General features: G+C 49.6%; 5 protein-coding genes and 2 non-coding genes across 7 annotated transcripts; 2 read left to right on the forward strand and 5 right to left on the reverse strand.

The window, feature by feature from the left end:
• Nucleotides 1–1,063: 1,063 nt before the first annotated feature.
• BKA67DRAFT_163164 (uncharacterized protein) lies at nucleotides 1,064–4,005 on the reverse strand. The gene is made up of 7 exons (XM_046095179.1): nucleotides 3,643–4,005; nucleotides 3,319–3,564; nucleotides 3,038–3,134; nucleotides 1,958–2,938; nucleotides 1,871–1,904; nucleotides 1,665–1,818; nucleotides 1,064–1,613 (listed from the first exon to the last, which is right to left on the reverse strand). The coding sequence occupies exons 1-7, from the start codon at nucleotides 3,760–3,762 to the stop codon at nucleotides 1,146–1,148; spliced, it is 2,100 nt and encodes a 699-aa protein (XP_045960897.1). The 5' UTR covers nucleotides 3,763–4,005; the 3' UTR covers nucleotides 1,064–1,145.
• A 1,493-nt stretch (nucleotides 4,006–5,498) lies between these two features.
• On the forward strand, nucleotides 5,499–7,393 carry BKA67DRAFT_163090 (mitochondrial putative citrate synthase). The gene is made up of 2 exons (XM_046095178.1): nucleotides 5,499–5,919; nucleotides 5,997–7,393. The coding sequence occupies exons 1-2, from the start codon at nucleotides 5,792–5,794 to the stop codon at nucleotides 7,231–7,233; spliced, it is 1,365 nt and encodes a 454-aa protein (XP_045960898.1). The 5' UTR covers nucleotides 5,499–5,791; the 3' UTR covers nucleotides 7,234–7,393.
• A 1,030-nt stretch (nucleotides 7,394–8,423) lies between these two features.
• Nucleotides 8,424–10,361, forward strand: BKA67DRAFT_552626 (mitochondrial carrier domain-containing protein). The gene is made up of 4 exons (XM_046101860.1): nucleotides 8,424–8,712; nucleotides 8,877–9,029; nucleotides 9,179–9,287; nucleotides 9,365–10,361. Exons 2-4 carry the CDS (start codon nucleotides 8,916–8,918, stop codon nucleotides 10,090–10,092), a joined length of 951 nt encoding a protein of 316 aa, XP_045960899.1. The 5' UTR covers nucleotides 8,424–8,712; nucleotides 8,877–8,915; the 3' UTR covers nucleotides 10,093–10,361.
• Nucleotides 10,362–11,567: 1,206 nt separating this feature from the next.
• On the reverse strand, nucleotides 11,568–11,668 carry BKA67DRAFT_t67. Its single transcript has one exon. It is a non-coding gene; the product is annotated as a tRNA-Ile (tRNA).
• Nucleotides 11,669–13,180: 1,512 nt separating this feature from the next.
• Nucleotides 13,181–13,285, reverse strand: BKA67DRAFT_t66. Its single transcript has one exon. It is a non-coding gene; the product is annotated as a tRNA-Ser (tRNA).
• A 1,324-nt stretch (nucleotides 13,286–14,609) lies between these two features.
• On the reverse strand, nucleotides 14,610–16,629 carry BKA67DRAFT_531925 (pantothenate transporter liz1; the record flags this gene model as incomplete). Its single annotated transcript, XM_046099454.1, has 10 exons — nucleotides 14,610–15,077; nucleotides 15,132–15,188; nucleotides 15,259–15,387; nucleotides 15,440–15,468; nucleotides 15,525–15,783; nucleotides 15,841–15,902; nucleotides 15,962–16,257; nucleotides 16,325–16,368; nucleotides 16,428–16,538; nucleotides 16,594–16,629. The coding sequence occupies 10 exons, from the start codon at nucleotides 16,627–16,629 to the stop codon at nucleotides 14,610–14,612; spliced, it is 1,491 nt and encodes a 496-aa protein (XP_045960900.1).
• Nucleotides 16,630–18,138: 1,509 nt separating this feature from the next.
• Nucleotides 18,139–18,600, reverse strand: BKA67DRAFT_654986 (sister chromatid cohesion protein Ctf8; the record flags this gene model as incomplete). The annotated part of the gene is made up of 1 exon (XM_046106658.1): nucleotides 18,139–18,600. One exon carries the CDS (start codon nucleotides 18,598–18,600, stop codon nucleotides 18,139–18,141), a length of 462 nt encoding a protein of 153 aa, XP_045960901.1.
• Nucleotides 18,601–18,757: the final 157 nt, after the last annotated feature.

Raw genomic sequence — 18,757 nt, forward strand, 5'->3', positions numbered from 1 at the left:
CACGTCGTATAGGAAACACTCCAGCGAGCCATCGGCGCTCCGTTTTTGCGGAACGCTCCAGCACTCGAAGTTTGCCCATGGCGCAGTAAGTGACTTGGTCGTGTAACCTTAGAAGATTCCCAAATATCAACAGGAAGGAGGAGAGAAAGAGAATTTTTATTTATTTATTTTGAGGAGTTCGAGTATTATGCTCCAGTTCTGTTTCGGCGAGTCGGTCTGTTGCCGTGGGCCTGCCTGAAGGTGGAGGAACGGAGGACGACGGCAGCGGGCAGAATCCAAGGTGAATCGCGAGTTCGGTATTCCGGGACCAGGAGGCCGCGGAAGGGCACTCGACCCATGAAAATTCGCCGCTGATGCTTCCGAGAGCGTCTGACAAATGTAATCGATTTGTGCCAATAGGGTGTCCCTTGTCATATCTTCAAGCTGTGGATCATATTGGCTTAAAGTGAATAATATGTGGTCGTGAGGGAGCCAGAGCCCCCAAATGACTCTAGACTCTCAGGTGATGCATTTTAATTATCAATTTCCATTGCCTACAGATTAGATGTTGTCAGCACATCATCACCGAGATCATTGCCGCAGCCATCATGCGTTGATCCATGCTGCTGGACTGTCAATGATCTTCGTTTATTGAAGCGTTTCGTTAGTCACTAATCACACCTGGGCTGGTGCAATGTTGTATATTAGGGATGCATAATAGTCTCAATCTGAGTATATCTATCTCCATCAAGAACAAATCCTATTGCGTTCCGTGGCGCCATGGCACAGCGATAAGATGCTATGCATTAAAATGAGTACCAAAACAAAGCCACCTCCATTGGGGTATCATAATGCTCTCTCTTGCGTAGCCCATGTCAGGAATGACCTTTCCAGACGTATTCGGAAAGGAAAGAAAAAGTAAAGCATATGTAACTTTGCGTATCCTAGAATATAGAACAGAAGAACGCAGAAAGTGTTTTGTTGCATCTGCCCAATGTACATGAGAAGCTTTGTTCTCTGTTGGTGCAGAGCAGACCCAGAACCAGGGATGTAAACGTTGCTTCCCGGGGACGAGTTTAATTTTGTTCACCGGAATAGCTTAGTGTTTAAGCTTGTAGGCAGAACGTGAAACGTAATTTGCGAGGCATTTCCCAAACATCTCAAGACTATTGAGTGGGTGGCATCGGGAAAGCAAACCCAGGTGGGAAGACTGGCATGCCGTTGGCTCCGACCGAAAGGCCGAAAGGGAATGCTGGAGCTTCCGGTTGTTGGGCACCGACCGGCTCTCTTTCATCCCGGCGGTCATCCCGGCGGTTGTCTTTGTTTCTGCGCCAGCGGCCTAGGCCTTGGTCGTCCTCTTCACCTCTGCTGCTGCTAGACTTGGGCCCGTGCTTGCCGCCTCGGTCTGTTTGCATGCGGCGGCTGATGGCCTTGGATGAAACACCCGCGCCTATCTCAATGTCAGGCTCTTCCACCACCATACCAGACTCAATGGGCCGTCCACCGCTGCCACCCCACTCTGCCGTTAACATCCATTTTCGGTCGGCGTCAGTCAGTTTGCTAATGGGGATAACGCTGACTCCCGTCGAGTAATCACTGCAATCACGAGGGCCGAAGCCCACGCCCCATCTCGTCTGCACATGATTAGCATTGGATGTGTGTCTAGTATAGATGGGTCAACTTACCCTATACGTGCTGTTTTCCATAACTTCCTTGGCAGCCACGGCATCTTTCCTCGTGAGCATCTTGACAAATGCGTGCCTCTTATCCTTGTTAACGATGCAAGTCTGCACTTGTCCAGTTCTACCAAACATGCCACGCAGTTCGGCTTCAGAGCAACTATAATAGGTTTAGCTGGCTAGCAGATGAACAGGCAAACGTATGTACTTACGTGACACCTCCAACAAAGAGGGTACGGCTCAAAACTGTAATTGTTGTTAGACTCCGTGGCAATGGTGCTCAGACTGGATGAACATACCTTTGATGTGGCCAGCTGGAAGACTCCTGTCGATCTCGACCCACTTCTGACCCGGCACGGGTTCATCATAGTGCGGAGGCGATGGGCTACGGCCCCGACGTCCCGGAGGACTACGCTGGCGGTAGTCTGTACCCCAGCTGGCACGGTCCTCTCGGTTATGACTCGGCGAATCGCGACCATAACCGCCAAATCCACGATCATTGCGTCCACGAGGTGAATCGCGTGCACCCCACTGGCGAGCTGGAGACCTTGAGCGTGACCGATTGTGATACCTATTCGGGGATCTACCACCGAAGTCACGGCGATCATGCGAAGCATCTGGTCGAGAGTTGTCTTGACCCCACGTGTTACTATAAGGGGCCTGCGCAGGCGGGGGTGCAGAGATAGGACCAGGTTGTCCTGTGGGCAAGTTATTCTGGAATGCTGCTAGAAGGGCCGGGATGCTCTCTGCGGGAACTCCTTGCTGGGCCAGCAGCTGAATCAGCTGTACCTGTGCAGGATCTACACCAGCTACAGGCGGTGGAGCATGAGCAACACCAGGCAGGCCGAGAAACCCACCAGGTTGGCTACTAGCAGTCACAGGAAAGGCAGGGTTATGTCCCGGGACAGGTACCTGAGGAGGATACGCATACGGCATCGCAGGATTCACAGCTGATGGCGGCAGAGCAGCCGAGAACGGGAAAGCAGGTTGGCTCTGAGTTACAGGCAGGGGTGGAGGTTGCTGGTAAGGCATGCCACCCTGCTGAGCTGACGCACTGCGGCCATACAATGAATCTTGAGGAGCTGCTACAGTACTAGCCAGTGCACCATTGCTCTGCGGCGCATTGCTTAAGTTCTGTTGAGCTATCTTCTTGAGTGCTTCCATGATGTCGCTTGGTGCCCCATTTGTTGGTGGCTTATCATTGGAAGACGCACTAAATCCGGGAAGACCAGGCAGACCAGGTCCTGGCGGTGGACTGCCGGTTGGTGTTGTGGACTCGTCTGCATGAGAAGTTTCACGTTAGAAAGAGCTCACAGTATAGCGTGTTGCGTCGCAAGTGTTTGTCGACGGTATCGAGGAGTTCTGGAGGGCAAACCTACTCTTGGGTGCGTCGAGCTTCTGCTTGAAGGACTCGATCAAAGGGCCGGGGAACGTCTGTCCCTTCTCCCAGATATCGACGAGCTTCTTAATCTTGTCCTAAAATATTGCATGGTGTAAGTAATCGTCCCTTTGGCATTTTACAGATAAATAGCTAGCCGTAATGGTAGAAGGCTGTCGTTTTCAGATCCGGTGCCCTTTAAGGTTGCCAATAAAGTTTCAAGGACCGCAACTGCCAGCGACTACATACGAAACATGTCAAGTGTATGATGATGAAGCGTACCTTTTGTTCTTGGGGTGCGGACTGCAGAATGTCATTCATCAAGACGGGAATCAGCTCTGTCACTCTATGCACGCCAGCAGCGTAAGTACCATCAGGGGCGGAGCTATTGATGGTTTGACCTTGTTGCTTTGCTTGTTCAATCCATCTGCGAGTTACAGAGTCTACAACGTAGAGTACACCTAGCTTGTGAGTTGCGGGGGTTTTCTTGAAGTGAGTAAAGATCTTCTGTATGAGTACAGACTCGGACTAAATTGCACCAGAATGAGTCAGCGTGTTCGAAGGACGCGACAGCGACTTTGGAGAGCCGTCATGGCAAGATCTTACCTGAACGTTATTCACACAGAGTGCCGTAATATTCTTGATCTGCGAGCCAGAAACTCCGGGAGGTTTAAGAGAGAGCATGGCGTTCAAGCCGGACTCGAGTTCTGCTACTGGCGACGACATGTCGTCTGCTATGATAGTTCTTTCCTCGACTGTAGTGATGCCGGCAGAAAAGAGGTACACCAACTATGTGTGAGCGGTACGTAATCCAGCTAGGAATTCACGGCAACCTTGAGCAGAGCGGCTGCGTCTACGTCTCAAGGCGGGAGGTTCTTGGTCTTCTTGGGCTGGGTAGCTGCACACGTCGCAAACTAAATCGCAATCACAAGTTTACAGTCTATCCTCTAGGCCGAATTCTAATGTTTGAATCTCTGATGACGATGATTGTGGATGATAGTGTACGTCCCGACGAAGGCATCCAGCGATGGATGGGGGGGAGGGGATTTGAAGTGGACGCGAAACTACGTCTCTTGGTAGCGACGTGGTTTTGGGTGCGACACGGGGGTGTGATGTGAGGGGAAGTTGGCTGCTTTCCCTCAATTACGGTGTCGGATTGCAGTCAGAGGCGCCCAGCGCGGAGGAAAGGTCAAAATATGCCTATAGACGATTCTTACGTTGCGTGAATAGAAAAGCTGATGACTTGGTAGGTTGTGTCGAAGAGTGCTACGACTGTCGATGCTGGCAAGGTGTCGATGCGATTGGGAGAGGTGAATTGAGTTGCGCAGGATGAAAAGTTGCAATAATTAGAAGAGGCGAGACGAGACTCGGGCGGTGGCTGGCTCTGTCTGAGAGTTTGTTTGGAGGGGCGGAAGAAGTTTTTGGGCCCCAGGTGGGTCTCTAGGTGGTTCGTTTCCATTTTCCAGCTCTTTTGATGCCGCTAACTAGACTTTGCAGTGTAGTGTGCCTGAGGCGTAACGTTTTCCTTGCTGTTGGTCGCACCTTGCGCAACGCGAATGAACTCACTTAACTCACCTGAGAATATGGAGTTTTGATTTGATTGATGGTCCATCATCTCGAAGTGCATGCTGGAAGAGGCTGGAACAGGTCCTACAGCTGAACCGACAACGGCGCATGTATAGATAAGCTTACCCGAATACCTAGGTTGGATCCCTTGGATGTATTTACTTTCCCAGTCAAGGTTTACCTTGGTCACATTTCCCCTGACATCCCAACGGTCATCACGTGGACATGAAATACACGTAAGAGGTCTGCGACGTGATTCTACGCGTGCATGAGAAGAGACCCTATTCGGAGGTTGTGTTGCCGTGGTAGTTGATTCGGCGCTTACTTACTTCTGGTCACGCTCTGCGAATACGGGTGGACTTTTGGACCTCGGACTGCCATAAATTTTGCATGGGGGTGCTTTCCACCGAGACATTTGCAAAAAGAGACGCACGCAGCAGGATCTGGAGCTTGATCAACTTCCTCTTTTCTCGGGCTACGATCAAGTATAACCCCCAGCTGTGACACTGAGATCACATGATAAATGTTTTCCGATTACTGGCTCTTGCATACTATACGCAATAACGACAACAACAATGAGATGCGATGATGCGCTGGGGGCGGAATGATGCGCTTGTATGCGACGTCATTGTGCCGGCACCAAGCACGGGGGCACTTACGGGCGTTCGGAGGAGCTTGAGAGCTCCTCAACCTCTTCGCGACCAGGCGAATGAATACTTGCTGTGCATACTGTAGGGGTAGATAATCGGGGCTTTTTGGCGTGGGCAGTGGGGAAACTCGAGAGGTACGGATCCGTAGGTTGCGCAGCTCTGAGCTCCTAGTGGTTCGTGGATTGAGATCTCAGCGAGGCGACGCTAGACCCCAAACAGTGCTTGTTGTCAGGAATGAACTTTTTCCCGTCAAGTTAATCCCCGACCAAGTTCCGACAACCCAAAACCTTTTGAGGTATTTCCCGTAAAAACTGCCATCGGCCATTCGCTGTTGATCCCTTCACTTCCTTTCTTCAGTCCAATTGCCGAAACGTCCATATCCTCTCCTTCTCATATCACATTGTAATACTGCATACACAATGGCCTCAGCATTGCGCCCTGCCATGAGAGCTTCCGCTCTGCGAGCTCCTGCTTTCGCTGCCCGTAACACGGCCTTCACAGCTGCGCGATGCTATTCCGCCAAGGCCCAGGTATGAACCATGTCTCGTGGTGCTGGTTCTTGTTTCTGTGGTATCAAGCTGACTCCCATACTCCTCATCCAGACCCTCAAGGAGCGCTTCGCTGAGCTTCTTCCCGAGAAGATCGAGGAGATCAAGGCCCTCCGAAAGTAAGCTAGCATCCATGCCGCTCCGGCCGCTTCGGCAACATCAATTCAGTTGGGTTCAATATCTTACAATCATACAGGGAGCATGGCTCCAAGGTCATCGACAAGGTCACTCTCGACCAGGTCTACGGTGGTGCCCGTGGTATCAAGAGCTTGGTGTGGGAAGGTTCCGTCCTCGACTCCGAGGAGGGTATCCGATTCCGCGGCAAGACCATCCCCGAGTGCCAGGAGGTTCTCCCCAAGGCCCCTGGTGGCAAGGAGCCTCTGCCCGAAGGTCTCTTCTGGCTTCTCCTGACCGGCGAGGTCCCCAGCGAGCAGCAGGTCCGTGACCTGTCCGCCGAGTGGGCTGCTCGTTCCGATCTCCCCAAGTTCGTTGAGGAGCTCATCGATCGCTGCCCCAGCGACCTCCACCCCATGGCTCAGTTCTCTCTGGCCGTGACTGCTCTCGAGCACACCTCCTCCTTCGCCAAGGCCTACGCCAAGGGTATGAACAAGAAGGACTACTGGGGATACACCTTCGAGGACTCCATGGACCTGATTGCCAAGCTCCCCAACATTGCTTCCCGCATCTACCAGAATGTCTTCAAGGGCGGCAAGGTTGCCCCCATCCAGCAGGACAAGGACTACTCGTTCAACTTTGCCAACCAGCTCGGTTTCGGCGACAACAAGGACTTCATCGAGCTCATGCGTCTCTACCTGACCATCCACACTGACCACGAGGGTGGCAACGTCTCTGCCCACACCACCCACCTTGTTGGCAGTGCTCTCAGCTCTCCCTTCTTGTCCCTCGCTGCTGGTCTCAACGGTCTGGCTGGTCCCCTCCACGGTCTCGCCAACCAGGAGGTCCTCAACTGGCTCACGGAGATGAAGAAGTCCGTTGGTGACGACCTTAGCGACAAGGCCATCACCGACTACCTCTGGTCCACCCTTAACTCTGGCCGCGTTGTGCCCGGCTACGGACACGCTGTCCTGCGTAAGACTGACCCCCGTTACATGGCTCAGCGCACCTTTGCCCAGGAGAAGATGCCCAACGACCCCATGTTCCAGCTGGTCAGCCAGGTCTACAAGATCGCCCCCAAGGTCCTTACCGAGCACGGAAAGACCAAGAACCCCTACCCCAACGTCGACGCTCACTCGGGTGTTCTCCTGCAGTACTACGGTCTCACCGAGGCCAACTACTACACTGTTCTCTTCGGTGTGTCCCGTGCCATTGGTGTCCTTCCCCAGCTCATCATTGACCGCGCTGTCGGTGCTCCCATTGAGCGTCCCAAGTCTTTCTCCACCCAGAAGTGGATTGAGATCTGCAAGAAGCTGTAAAGTGTACAACAGTTGTCTTGCTTATGTGGTTGGGGAGTTTGTCAAAATTCGGTTAGAATGGGCTCGCTACAAAGAGCAGTGTACGAGTATCATTTGGGAGGTGTTCAGAGGGGGGCTCCTTGATGATACCAATCTCTGTGTTTGTACAATATAAATCACGACACGTGTCTATGTAGATACTTTTAACGCTTGGCTGCTTTTTTTTTTTCCCCTGCACGATGGATTTGCATCCTGAATAAAATGAACCGGGATAAAACTACTCTTTGACTCGGACAACGCTGTTCTAGATGATAATTTGTGTTGCGAACGTTCAACATACATGCATACGAACTGTTGCAGCTCTGATTGTATATTTTGGTGTATAGAGACCATTCAATACCTGCGCTTGCTTCGGTTGATTCGTAGGTTCGGGGCCACATGTCGCTGTGGATCAGTGTGCAGTTCTACGGCGGCTCTTGGTGGTGGCTCCAGCGCTAAACAGGAGAGCTCCAGAGAGCTCCTCCTCCATCGTCCAGGTACATCCCGCGAAGGCATTGATCGGATCCATCCGATGGATCGATCATTCACCCATTGGCGGAAAGACATGACTGTGTATACAAATTGAAAAATGGCCGTTCCAGGCCATGTCCTTTCCAAGCATATCATGTGCCATCCATGCAGAGCGTGTGTATCTTCAGACTGTGACTCTCGCAAAAGAAAAAATCTGACCGTTTCGGGGTTCCGCGGTACGGGCTGTTGTTGAGGGCCGTGCTTGGTTACTACTGGGTTTATTTTGTGTCGGCTACCCCAAACTACGGGCAAGGCTGGAGCTTGGTTGGCTTTTGTTGAGCCCTGTACATACTTGCGAAATTACTGGCAGGCTGAGCCGGTTTATTTCGGATGCCGAAATTCGGGGCCCGGTGGAGTACTACGTATGTAAGTAGTAGGTAGTAGTAGTGTGGCTGCTGACCGACCGCCCTGTGATGAATTGAGACACGTCGAAGCCAAAGAAACGAAAAGAAAATGTTAAAACAAAAACAAAAAAGAGACAACACGAACGAACGAGCGACTGAAGAGATGGTTGGGGGGGTGTGTTCACACTGTTGGAGTATTTTCTCAGAGTATTTTCTCAGAGTATCCCGTGGCATCGCATTGTAAATCCTCCTTGGATGGTTGGATTCCCCTAACATGAAATTTCATTTGTTTTCCTTACATAGCTTATTAACCTAGTTACTTGCAGTAGTTACATGGTGTAGAGGACAACTGTTTCTGGCCGGATTCTGAATGCACGTGCGCCCGAGGGTAAACTCCACTGCCGATTGGACTTGTACTTGTACTGGCGCAGCTCACTCAGGTGGCAGCACTAGAGCGGACGGTGGGTATTTTTCGCTGAGAGATATTGGAGCTGGCTGCAGATAGTTGAGCGTTCCCCCTAACCCAGCCTAGTCCCTGAATCCCGTTCCCAACGACGAACCGGTCCGATTCGTGTATCACAGCACAGTAAGTCAGTCTATCCTGTCCCATCCATCGTATTGCATTCTATCGCAGCTGCGCATCACCGAACAAAACCAGCTGTCCTGCCACTTTTTCACAGAGGGGCCCCCTTCGTCTCTCTCACTCCCCTAGTTATCGCAATACCATCTTTGCTAAGAGCAGCCCGTTAGCCTTGGTCAGGCCTTGAACCCCCTTTTCCTCTTGCTGAGATGTCGACAACCGCCGCTGCCATGCCTCCCTTGACGGAGAAGAAGCTCGAGAAGAAGCCTATCAAGTTCTCCAACTTGTTGCTGGGTGCTGGTCTCAACCTCTTTGAGGTCACGGTAAGTTCTGCGCATCCTCTCCTTCCTCTCTCTTCTCTTTCACTCTCTTTCTCCCTCACTCACACACACACTCGGTCCAACGTCGTATCCCATTATTCGCTTGCGGGCATTCCTTCCGATAAGCCAGTGTGCTGACATGTCTCATCTAGTCCCTGGGCCAACCTCTCGAGGTCGTCAAGACCACCATGGCTGCGAACCGTGGCGATAACTTTGTCACGGCCCTGGGACGCATTTGGAATCGTGGTGGTGTCTTTGGGTGTAAGTACTCTTGTCCAGCATTCCTGCTGCTCGCCTTGAAAGCTGCATAGATGCTGACATGCCGTTTCCTTCTACAGTCTACCAAGGTCTTATCCCATGGGCCTGGATCGAGGCGTCCACCAAGGGCGCTGTCCTCCTCTTCGTCGCGTCCGAGGCCGAATACTACGCCCGTTCCGCCGGTGCTTCCGAATTCGGTGGTGGTATTCTGGGAGGTGTCGCTGGTGGCGTCGCCCAGGCTTATGCTACCATGGGTTTCTGTACCTGTATGAAGACGGTCGAAATCACCCAGCACAAGTTGGCCGCCACCGGTGTGAAGCCCCAGAGCACCTTTGCCACGTTCATGGATATCTACCGCAAGGAGGGTATCAAGGGTATCAACAAGGGTGTCAACGCCGTTGCTATCCGGCAGATGACCAACTGGGGTTCCCGATTCGGTCTGTCTCGTCTGGCCGAGCAGGGTATCCGTGATCTTACCAAGAAGAAGGACGGCGAGAAGCTGAGTGCGGTCGAGAAGATCACCGCCTCTGCTCTGGGTGGTGGTCTGTCCGCCTGGAACCAGCCCATTGAGGTCATTCGTGTCGAGATGCAAAGCAAGAAGGAGGACCCCAACCGTCCCAAGAAGATGACCGTCGGCAACACCGCCAGGTACATCTACCAGCAGAACGGTTTCAAGGGCCTGTACCGTGGCGTTGCTCCTCGTATCGGTCTCAGCGTTTGGCAGACGGTCTGCATGGTTGCCATGGGTGACATGGCCAAGACCTACGTCGAGAAGCTGACCGGCGAGACGGTTACTGCTAAGCATTAGACGGCGTTTCGGATATTATGTTGCGATTTGGGATTTTGTATCTTGTGTCTTGTTGTCCTTGACATGGTTGGGACACCCGTCTGCGCCCGGAATACGTAGAGATGGGACAAATCTCAGGGCATTGATTGTAGACGTTTTCTCTTTAGCAGGTCACCAAAGTGGTCTCGCTTTTTTCTTTTTTGGACTATAGACTGAGCCTATAAGTGCGGAGAAGACTACGCCCGAGGCTTAGCTCGAAATATACTCTCCATATGGAGCGACCAAAACCGTCTCGATCTGCTGCCATCATGCCCGTGCCATGTATCGCCGTATGTCATGCATGTTACGATGTGAATAGCCCTTGCATTAATGCGAACCTTCCTCTTTGTCACCAACAGGTAACAATATCACACTTTCTTGTGGTACAACTTTGCCGCGCTTTGGACTGTTGGCTTTCAACTCGTGGCACATTTTTAACAACTGTGTATACTCAAACATACAGATGCAAACCCGCAGGGACATGCGCCCGTCGCCTGTAGCTCGAACACATTGTTGTCTGTTCGAGGCATGAGTGGCTATCTCTCAAGGTTCAGCATCCCAGCTTTATGCTTTCTGAGGTTGCCTGCGCCCAACCGGCACTGCTGTCAATTCTGGATTGGCTTTCAGCAGCTCGGCCCGCGCAGTCTCGTCACGGATTCCACAGATTGGTACTGCAATTCTGTGGGAATTCTTTTATTGTCTTGGGTTGAGGTCTGGGTTTGTCTGGCGTTTTGGGAGTTTTTCCATTCCTTAGGCGTCTACTTCACATATATTTATATATAGGCCCCTGGATTCTGGTCGTTACATCAAATCATCGGGGTGCCATTTTTCAGGGTCACTGGGCATCGAATGCGTTGATACGTGTCGAGTACTTGTTAGCTTTGTCTGTCATTCCTGAGTTTGTATATTAGCGTGGTGCCTCATTGACGAATAATTAGTGCGTACAAAAAGTTCTCGATGCCTAAAATTGTCTACTCGGTGAATTTTACTAACCTTAGTACATTACGGGAGAACGCAGAAAGTCTAGTGGCTACACACTTGTCCTAAGAGGAGGCTAGTAATATAATCTGCGATAAAAACAAGTAGCCACATTTACACTGGTAAATGTTCGAGTCGGTCATATGGTTGTGTGAAATTTAGCATGCACGGCTAAGACTAGTAAAGAACAACATATAGTTTTCGAGACAGCACAAGGCGTAATAACCCACATATCGGAACAGTTAGAGCTCTTATGAACACTGTCATTCTTGACAATATCGACCCGTATTTGCACTACTAATACACAAAAATACAATACACTCTACCACGGTATAGCAACCTGGATAGCCGGCGTAACTCTCCTTCGGTAAAGCATAAAACTAACAGTCCGTATAACTCTCATTTAATCCACCCGAAAAGATCCAAAAACAACAAAAATGAGAACCATGCACAACTGACATGTCTAGCAAAAGATCGATTGCTCAGCCACAGGATTGAACTGAGGACCTTCGCATTAACTTGATATAACCCGTGAAGGATTATATTAGTACGACGCTCTAACCAACTGAGCTAGCCGAGCAAGCAGGAAACTATATAGGCTTGGTTTGACAACTGCTGTTCTTACAGCAGGTTTGTAACAGATTATTATCTTTGTGGTCCATGGCCCAGACACTGAAATGACCAAATATGCGCAGTTTACGATATAATTACATATTGTACTCTACCTAGATGAGTCCACAAGTTAGTCCAAAGCAGTAGCCTAAGTCCGGCATCGGAATATATGCCGTAATTTGCATCGGTCACGAAATTGTGCGTAGCCATCCGTTCGTCACCCATCATCCAACCTAGACGCAATAAACTATTTTCTCCTCCCGATATAACCCGTTTTCTAACATCTATCGACCCATATATTTTATATCCCCTCCACCTACCCGCCGGGGTGACGCAGGCAGGAAGTCGGCAGCGCTGGTCTAGTCTGCGAGCTTTAGGAGATTGTTGCAGCTGAAGGTATATGGGCTGCCCACATATGGTCGAACCTCAGGAAGATCTATTATATCACACCGATAGATCGGCCTCGAAGAATATTGTTCATTGTACCTTTGGCGCTTCCACAGGAGGGCTGCATCATGCATGAGGAGCGCAAGGTTGCGATGGGCTGCGGTCCCACCGGGTGAAGCTTCTGATAGAACATCAAGACCATTACCGCCAGAAGGCATCCAGCGAAGGTGGACCACAAGAGAACGGGATATGACGATTATAGAGGATGGAAGGTTGCCATGCTCAAATGATACAGGGCTTGCATTGCCTCTGCCCAGCTCTGAGATTGCGGGAGGAGGCATGGTCCCCTCCGCGACTGGAAGATGCCATAGGTAGCTATGGCATGCGGTTAGGAATCTGAAGGGCAACCAGCCTTTCTAGGCTTTCAAGGTATGGTGCCTTTATATTGTAGCGTATTGGAGCCACATATCGAACATCAATCATCTTCGTTCTTCGTTGGCGTCATGTATCCCGTGCGCCCTCCTTTGACAGAAGCGAAGTGAGTCTGAAGCCCAAGTCCCATACAGACTGAAAATTGACAAGACCTAGGACGGAGATGGTGAGCTTCATCTAGGTAGTGAAAATGCTTCATTATCCGTTTTCAGTAACTCGTGCAAAGCCTGCTTGACCTTCAAGTCGCCAAAGTCGAACCGATCTCATCACGCGAGTTAGGCGGTATCCCGTCTGATCTTGGCCGTGACAGAGAGCTCGTAGTACGTAGCACGAATTGCACGTCAAGCCTCTACATTCATTATTACAACACCCTTTACCTTCTTCTGCTATACGAGGCTATTCGTATATGCCGAACATGCCGACCTCAGGATTGGACCGTTCCACACAAACAAGCCTCAGCTCGTCATCCCTTTTGTCAGAAAATGCCTTTCTTTGTTAGATGCTATCCTACTTGCGCTGTTGAGATCTTTTCAACTGTCGCCTCATCGAAATACCAACCACGTCCACTCGCCCATACTCTGCCGTGGCTGTGTATTGCATCAAAAATATATACAGTGAAATTGCCTTGATTAGGGGATGAAAAATCCAAAAAGATGTATTGCGACGTAGGCCTGATTTGAACAGACGCCTCCGAAGAGATGAGATTGCACTGTGATTAGAATCACCGATTCTAGTCTCACGCATTAGACCACTCTGCCACTACGCCTGTGGTGGTTGTTGTTGCAAATTCGTCTCGTATTGGTATTCATGTTGAAGGTAGTACAATGACAAGGTCGGCGACGAGAGGCGAATTGACGTTAGTGCGGTTTTCGTCGGTGATTCTATATAGCTTACGTTTACTATGTAGGCTTAGATAGGCCACCAAAAGGGAGCTGAAATTTTGTCACGACACTCTTTGTAAAGTTCAAAAGCCTAGAAGACTTCGTGGTATTAATTTAAGCTACATTGAAGAACCGCGTTGTGGTTATATTCATAAGTGAAGATAGTAAGTTCTAACCTAGTGGGTTTTCAGGTGTGATAGGCTTTAAGTGCCCGAAGATTTGTGGAAACCTTTTTGGGTGTTGTATATAAAAGCGTACAAAGGGTAGGGATATGTAGTGAAAAGCCCTTCCTGTTATGATGAGGTCTTCAATGAATCTCGCGTTTCAATTGAAATTGGACATTGTCTTTACATATAGAGCTTTTTGCTTCATATATTACTTCCGCGGGGGGGGGGGGGGCGGGTTTACCTACTTCAGGAGATACTAGAGTAAAGAGTTGCCACTCAAACTGAGCCTACAGAACTTCTTCAACTTCCGCCTTTGAGCTGGTCTCGAACTTCATTCTTCATACCAAGATTCTTGCTTATAGCAATGGCGAACTCTTCTTCTACACACAGCCTAGGTGATGATGAGTGATTAGTATATTATATTGAAAATTAAAATTGAAACACTAACCAGATGCTCACCATTGACAATCATCATCTGCCCTTGGTGCTTATCACAAGATTGTGCTTGACCTCACCTGTTAAAACGTACGCAGTAAGATGGGTAAAGACCTGCGGAAAATTAGCAGGTGATTGTTTCTCACCTTAAATTGATACATACTTACTTTGAGGGACACGGGCGCGAACTTGTGGTTTATGTGGCGTAATGCTACCCGAGACCACCAACACAAATAAACCAAAAACTTGTATAGCTTTAGAAACTTCGATGACTCGTAACGTACTGTTTGCTACCATAGGTTTTGCTGCAACACACGCTTTCAACGTCAGTCTCTCATCGTGACTGGATAGAAGCAGCCACAAGCAAAATTAACACAACTACAAACGCTTGAAGGACCCCTTATTCCCTGATCGCCACTACCAAAGATGAAAACAAGCCTAGAATCAACTAATGACACGTCTATGTAACGCTTAACCAAGTTCAGCCCCATGCATAGATACTCGATCAGCATCCCGTATTCTACAACTACACATGGGAGCTGCCGGCAAGGTCTCGTAACCCCATACGAGAACCACGCACCCCTATTCAGTTATTCCTGGCGTATTTCTAGACAGTAGCCGGGATCGCGGGTCCCAGTTCCTTTGCTTTCGTATCCGGGAAGCCAGACTTTTCAGCGTCACTACCAGCAACTGAACCATCGACGCTCGGGTCCTCTACAGACTGGGCCGCAGCCCGCTTCTTGTTTTCTCTCAAAGCGAACCATTGTATTGTGCAGACACAGATAATGGCTGCAATCACGAAGCCGAATGTTGAGGGGAAGCCTTTACGGAAGGTCGGCGCCTCGGTTTGCGGGAAGATCAAAATGGGAAGCCAAGCTGCCACAGCGTATTGGAAGCCGTTCATCGAGCTCACAACCAACGCTCGCTCCTCGTTGTTATCCGCACATATCTCATTTGCCCATGTGTAAAAAATAGCTGTCATCAGTTGCACACCACCTGTAAGGAATGCGAACTCCTTGAACTGTACACTTGCGGGCCAGAAGGCTAGTATACCGGTTGGCAAGAGACCATAGATCTTCCTTATCGTCAGTAATCCTCATTTTCTTATTGAAATTTGGTCCTGACTCACAAGAGGCCCTACAACGAAGGCAAAACGAGAGCCGGTGTAATCGGATAGGAAACCCCACTGAAGCCTCGTTAGTCACCCCGATTTAGGTTGAAAATATTTGGTGGTCGTAAAACGTGTAGAGACATACCAGTACTACACAAAATCCCGAAATGAGACTTGTGCCTGTAGGAATGATATTCCTAGAGGCCACAGAGAAGCCTTCGGCCTTCAGCCAGATAGCGAAATAGCTGCTGTTTTGGCAACTCGTGCCGTATAGCTACAACCCAGCGTCAGTGGTTTCCCCAGAGCTACGGTATTATAATACTTACTACATAACCAAGGACCAATAGCCACCATCCTAAATAGCTGTCAGCGCAAGAAATGGCAAGCCAGGACACGAAATCAAATACTTACGCCACCCTTTAAGAATCTGTCCGATCCGACGGAAATCCAGAGCTGCTGGTGCGGCCTTCCCTGCTTTACGGACTCTTTCAAGTCCGAGTTCTCTTTCCTGTTTTGTCAAGAAGAAAGCAGTGGTCTTATGCGGTGTATCCGGGAAGAAGAAGAAGGTAATTATTCCAACGGGTACGGTCATCACGCCGCAGATGATGTAAAGCCATCGCCAACCAGCCATGCCGTGCACACCATCAAGATTGTTGTAGACTGCTGCTTGCTGCAATTACATGTCAGCCGTATCTTATAGTACATCTGCTCATATATGGTGCCTTACAAGATAGCCGCTGAAGGCAGTTCCAATGGGTGCTGTCATGTGCAGAATGGCAACTCGCTTGGCTGCGCAGTTTGTTAGACCAAGGGTACCGCTAAGGGTACTGCAACACCGCCTGACATACCTAATTCGGTCTTCGTATACCAACTGCCGAGGACAAAGAGCATACATGGAAACCACGAACTTTCGAAGAACCCAATCATGAATCGGAAGACGTAAAGCTGAGTATGGTTACGAAGTCCAGCCTGGGCGAAGGTGAAACTGCCCCAAGCGATCTCCATCAAAGCCAACCACCAGCTGGGTCGAATACGTTGGATGATCAAGGTGCTGGGGATTTGCATGACAGCATAAGCGCAGGTGTAAGCTGTTTGTGCATATGTGTATTCATTCCCGTACATCTGCAGATCTTCTTGCATTCCGCTGGAAAAACACTCTGTTAGTCGCAGTATTACGACAAGGAATGCCGAGGAGACCACCACTGACTGACCTGACGTAGGCATTTGTGATATTGTTCTGATCCAAGTATTTGAGCTATGATAGGTGTTAGCTTTATGCGTGGTCTAGTTAACAGTCGAGGCTCTATGACGCACGAAGAATCCGAAACATCCAATACTCAAAATTGAGGCATCTAGCTTTCGAAGGAGTCTCCTCTCTTCCGGGCTCTTCAAATGGGTGTCCGTATCCCATATGAACGACCGAAACTAGCTTTTGTCAATACATCACACAACATCAAGCGCTTTAGTGTATGACACGCACGGATTTCCTAGGCTTTTCCCCTGTCACCTCTGCCATTTTGATGATAACTCGCTCGAGCACTGCAGTTAGGATGAACTCCAGAACTCTGGAAGCGATGTTCAGCTTCTTTTATCTAAGCATAGATAACTCGTCCGATCGGCATCGGATTCTATGAACGTGTGGGTAGCCAAGACCAAGCTAAGCCAAGAGTATACGGATACGTGAGCTTGCAATCGCATGCAATAGCAGGGATATCAGCACGTCATTCTGGCAATGATTGGCGAGGCACCTAATCAGAATGCTACGATTACAGTTGTCGTGGAGAGATCCAACCCGTTCATGGACTATTCTCGGACGGTAGGACCTCCTTCGGCGACCGCTTTCCGATGGATCTGTGGGGCAAACCTCGGTACGGTGCGGTCCAGAAGAGCCTCGAGGCTGGCGAGATTTGGAAATGTCGTGTCTATACAACATACCAACTGAGTTATATTGGAGGACTACCGTTGTCGGTCTCTGGATTGGTTGTAACATCCGTGACATGATTTACAAAGGCCTGGGAAGTTTATAAGCATATAGTCGCGATACACGGATCAGACAGGCCGGGAGAGAAAATCAGAAGAGAAGAGCCAGGCTCCAAGTAGCGATAAGACAGTTTGCCTGAGGTTGTTTTCGAGTCCTGACTATGGATTACTTTGTCGGCAATCGTCGAGGCGTGGGGCACTATTTTGTGCAGGTAAATGGTATGTGAGCAAGAAGTATCTTCCGTGAACGGGGAGAATGGTCAGCAGGCCGCCGGACTAGATTTTTCTTCCACCGAACCCAGTTTTACTGCGAGGTATATTACGCTTGAACCTAGGCTATCTTCTTCTCTTGCTTGATGGGTTCGCACTCCTTGCACTGCTTTTCGAAATGGACTTGGAGCTTACTAAGATTCTCGACGTAGCATCACGCTGTTGTTATGGAAATAAGTCGCGATTTGCATTGATATTTGCTGCCCTGTTATTAAACGATAAAAATGTCAATAGAACCACTGTTAGTTAGTTTTTTTTTCTTCCCTTCTCCTTTTTCTTTTCGTCGAAGTTCTGTTATCTTATAGTTCGCACATGACCAAAAACTTAGTTCAGGGTCCTCGTGAGCCTGATTGGCGGTGGAGTTTGTCTCTGTGAAAGTGAAAAGGCGAGTATTTGAATGTGTCATCTGGTTTATAGGCCACCATCATATCAGGGCTCGCCTTCTTTTTCTTTTTCTTTTTGGACCTGGGGTAAAAGACCATTCGAGCCGTCTTGTAGGCGAGCCGAGCACTGAGAAATTGCTGCTCTCTAGATGGGAGGTAAATCTCTCCAAGAACCGAATAGTGTCCAGAAGACCAACAGCGCAAAATCAGAGTTTTGGAAAGATGAAAAGCATTATGAAGCCTGCAAATGCCCAGAAAGCATAAACTGGACAGAAACTGTTCGGGCCAATGTGCATTGCGATGAGAAGATATACGGACAAAATGTGAGAGACAGCAATGTGAGGCATGAGATGAGAGAAAGTGGTTGGAAAGTTGTTGGTTTTGTGTATGACTCAACTTGTGCCAACAGGTTCTGGTCGAGAAGAGAATACGATTTTGTGCTTCACGATTTCCACCACCTCTAGATCTTCACTCCCCGCCTCCACTGCAGCATCTGCCATGGCGGGATCCTGCGCATTGGCGGTACGTTTTCGTATTATGGCCAGAGCCTTGGGTAGCTTCTTGACCTCTCCAGTCAACCTTTGGTGCTGACCGACGTACAAATGAACTTGCTTCATCCATGATGTGTTTGAAGGATCTAGAGCATTAGGATTGTAGTCTGGAAAACGTATACGACCAATGGGTATCTCTGGTGACTGGCCCTGTAACTCAGCATCGGTTTGTGGCAAATTGATGATGCCTTGCAGTTCGAGCAGTGCCAAACCCGATGGTGTTTGTATCAGCTGAGGGAGCGGGTTGCATATGAGATCGGTGCGACCAGATGGCCGGGGATGAAGCTTGACTGAGGTGTCCATAGCGCCAAATCAGAGGTAAGCGAGACCAGAGGCACGCCCTACGGTATGGTCCTGGGTCAGTTGTGTGTTCTTGTTGGAACTTGCGATTGTTGCTACGTTTGGGGAAATATAGTCGGATAAAGTCCGGTGCATGAGAGGGATCTCAGGCGTGTCGTAC

Source organism: Truncatella angustata, assembly GCF_020726525.1.
Source record: "Truncatella angustata strain MPI-SDFR-AT-0073 chromosome Unknown BKA67scaffold_2, whole genome shotgun sequence".
Lineage (NCBI taxonomy): Eukaryota > Fungi > Ascomycota > Sordariomycetes > Amphisphaeriales > Sporocadaceae > Truncatella > Truncatella angustata.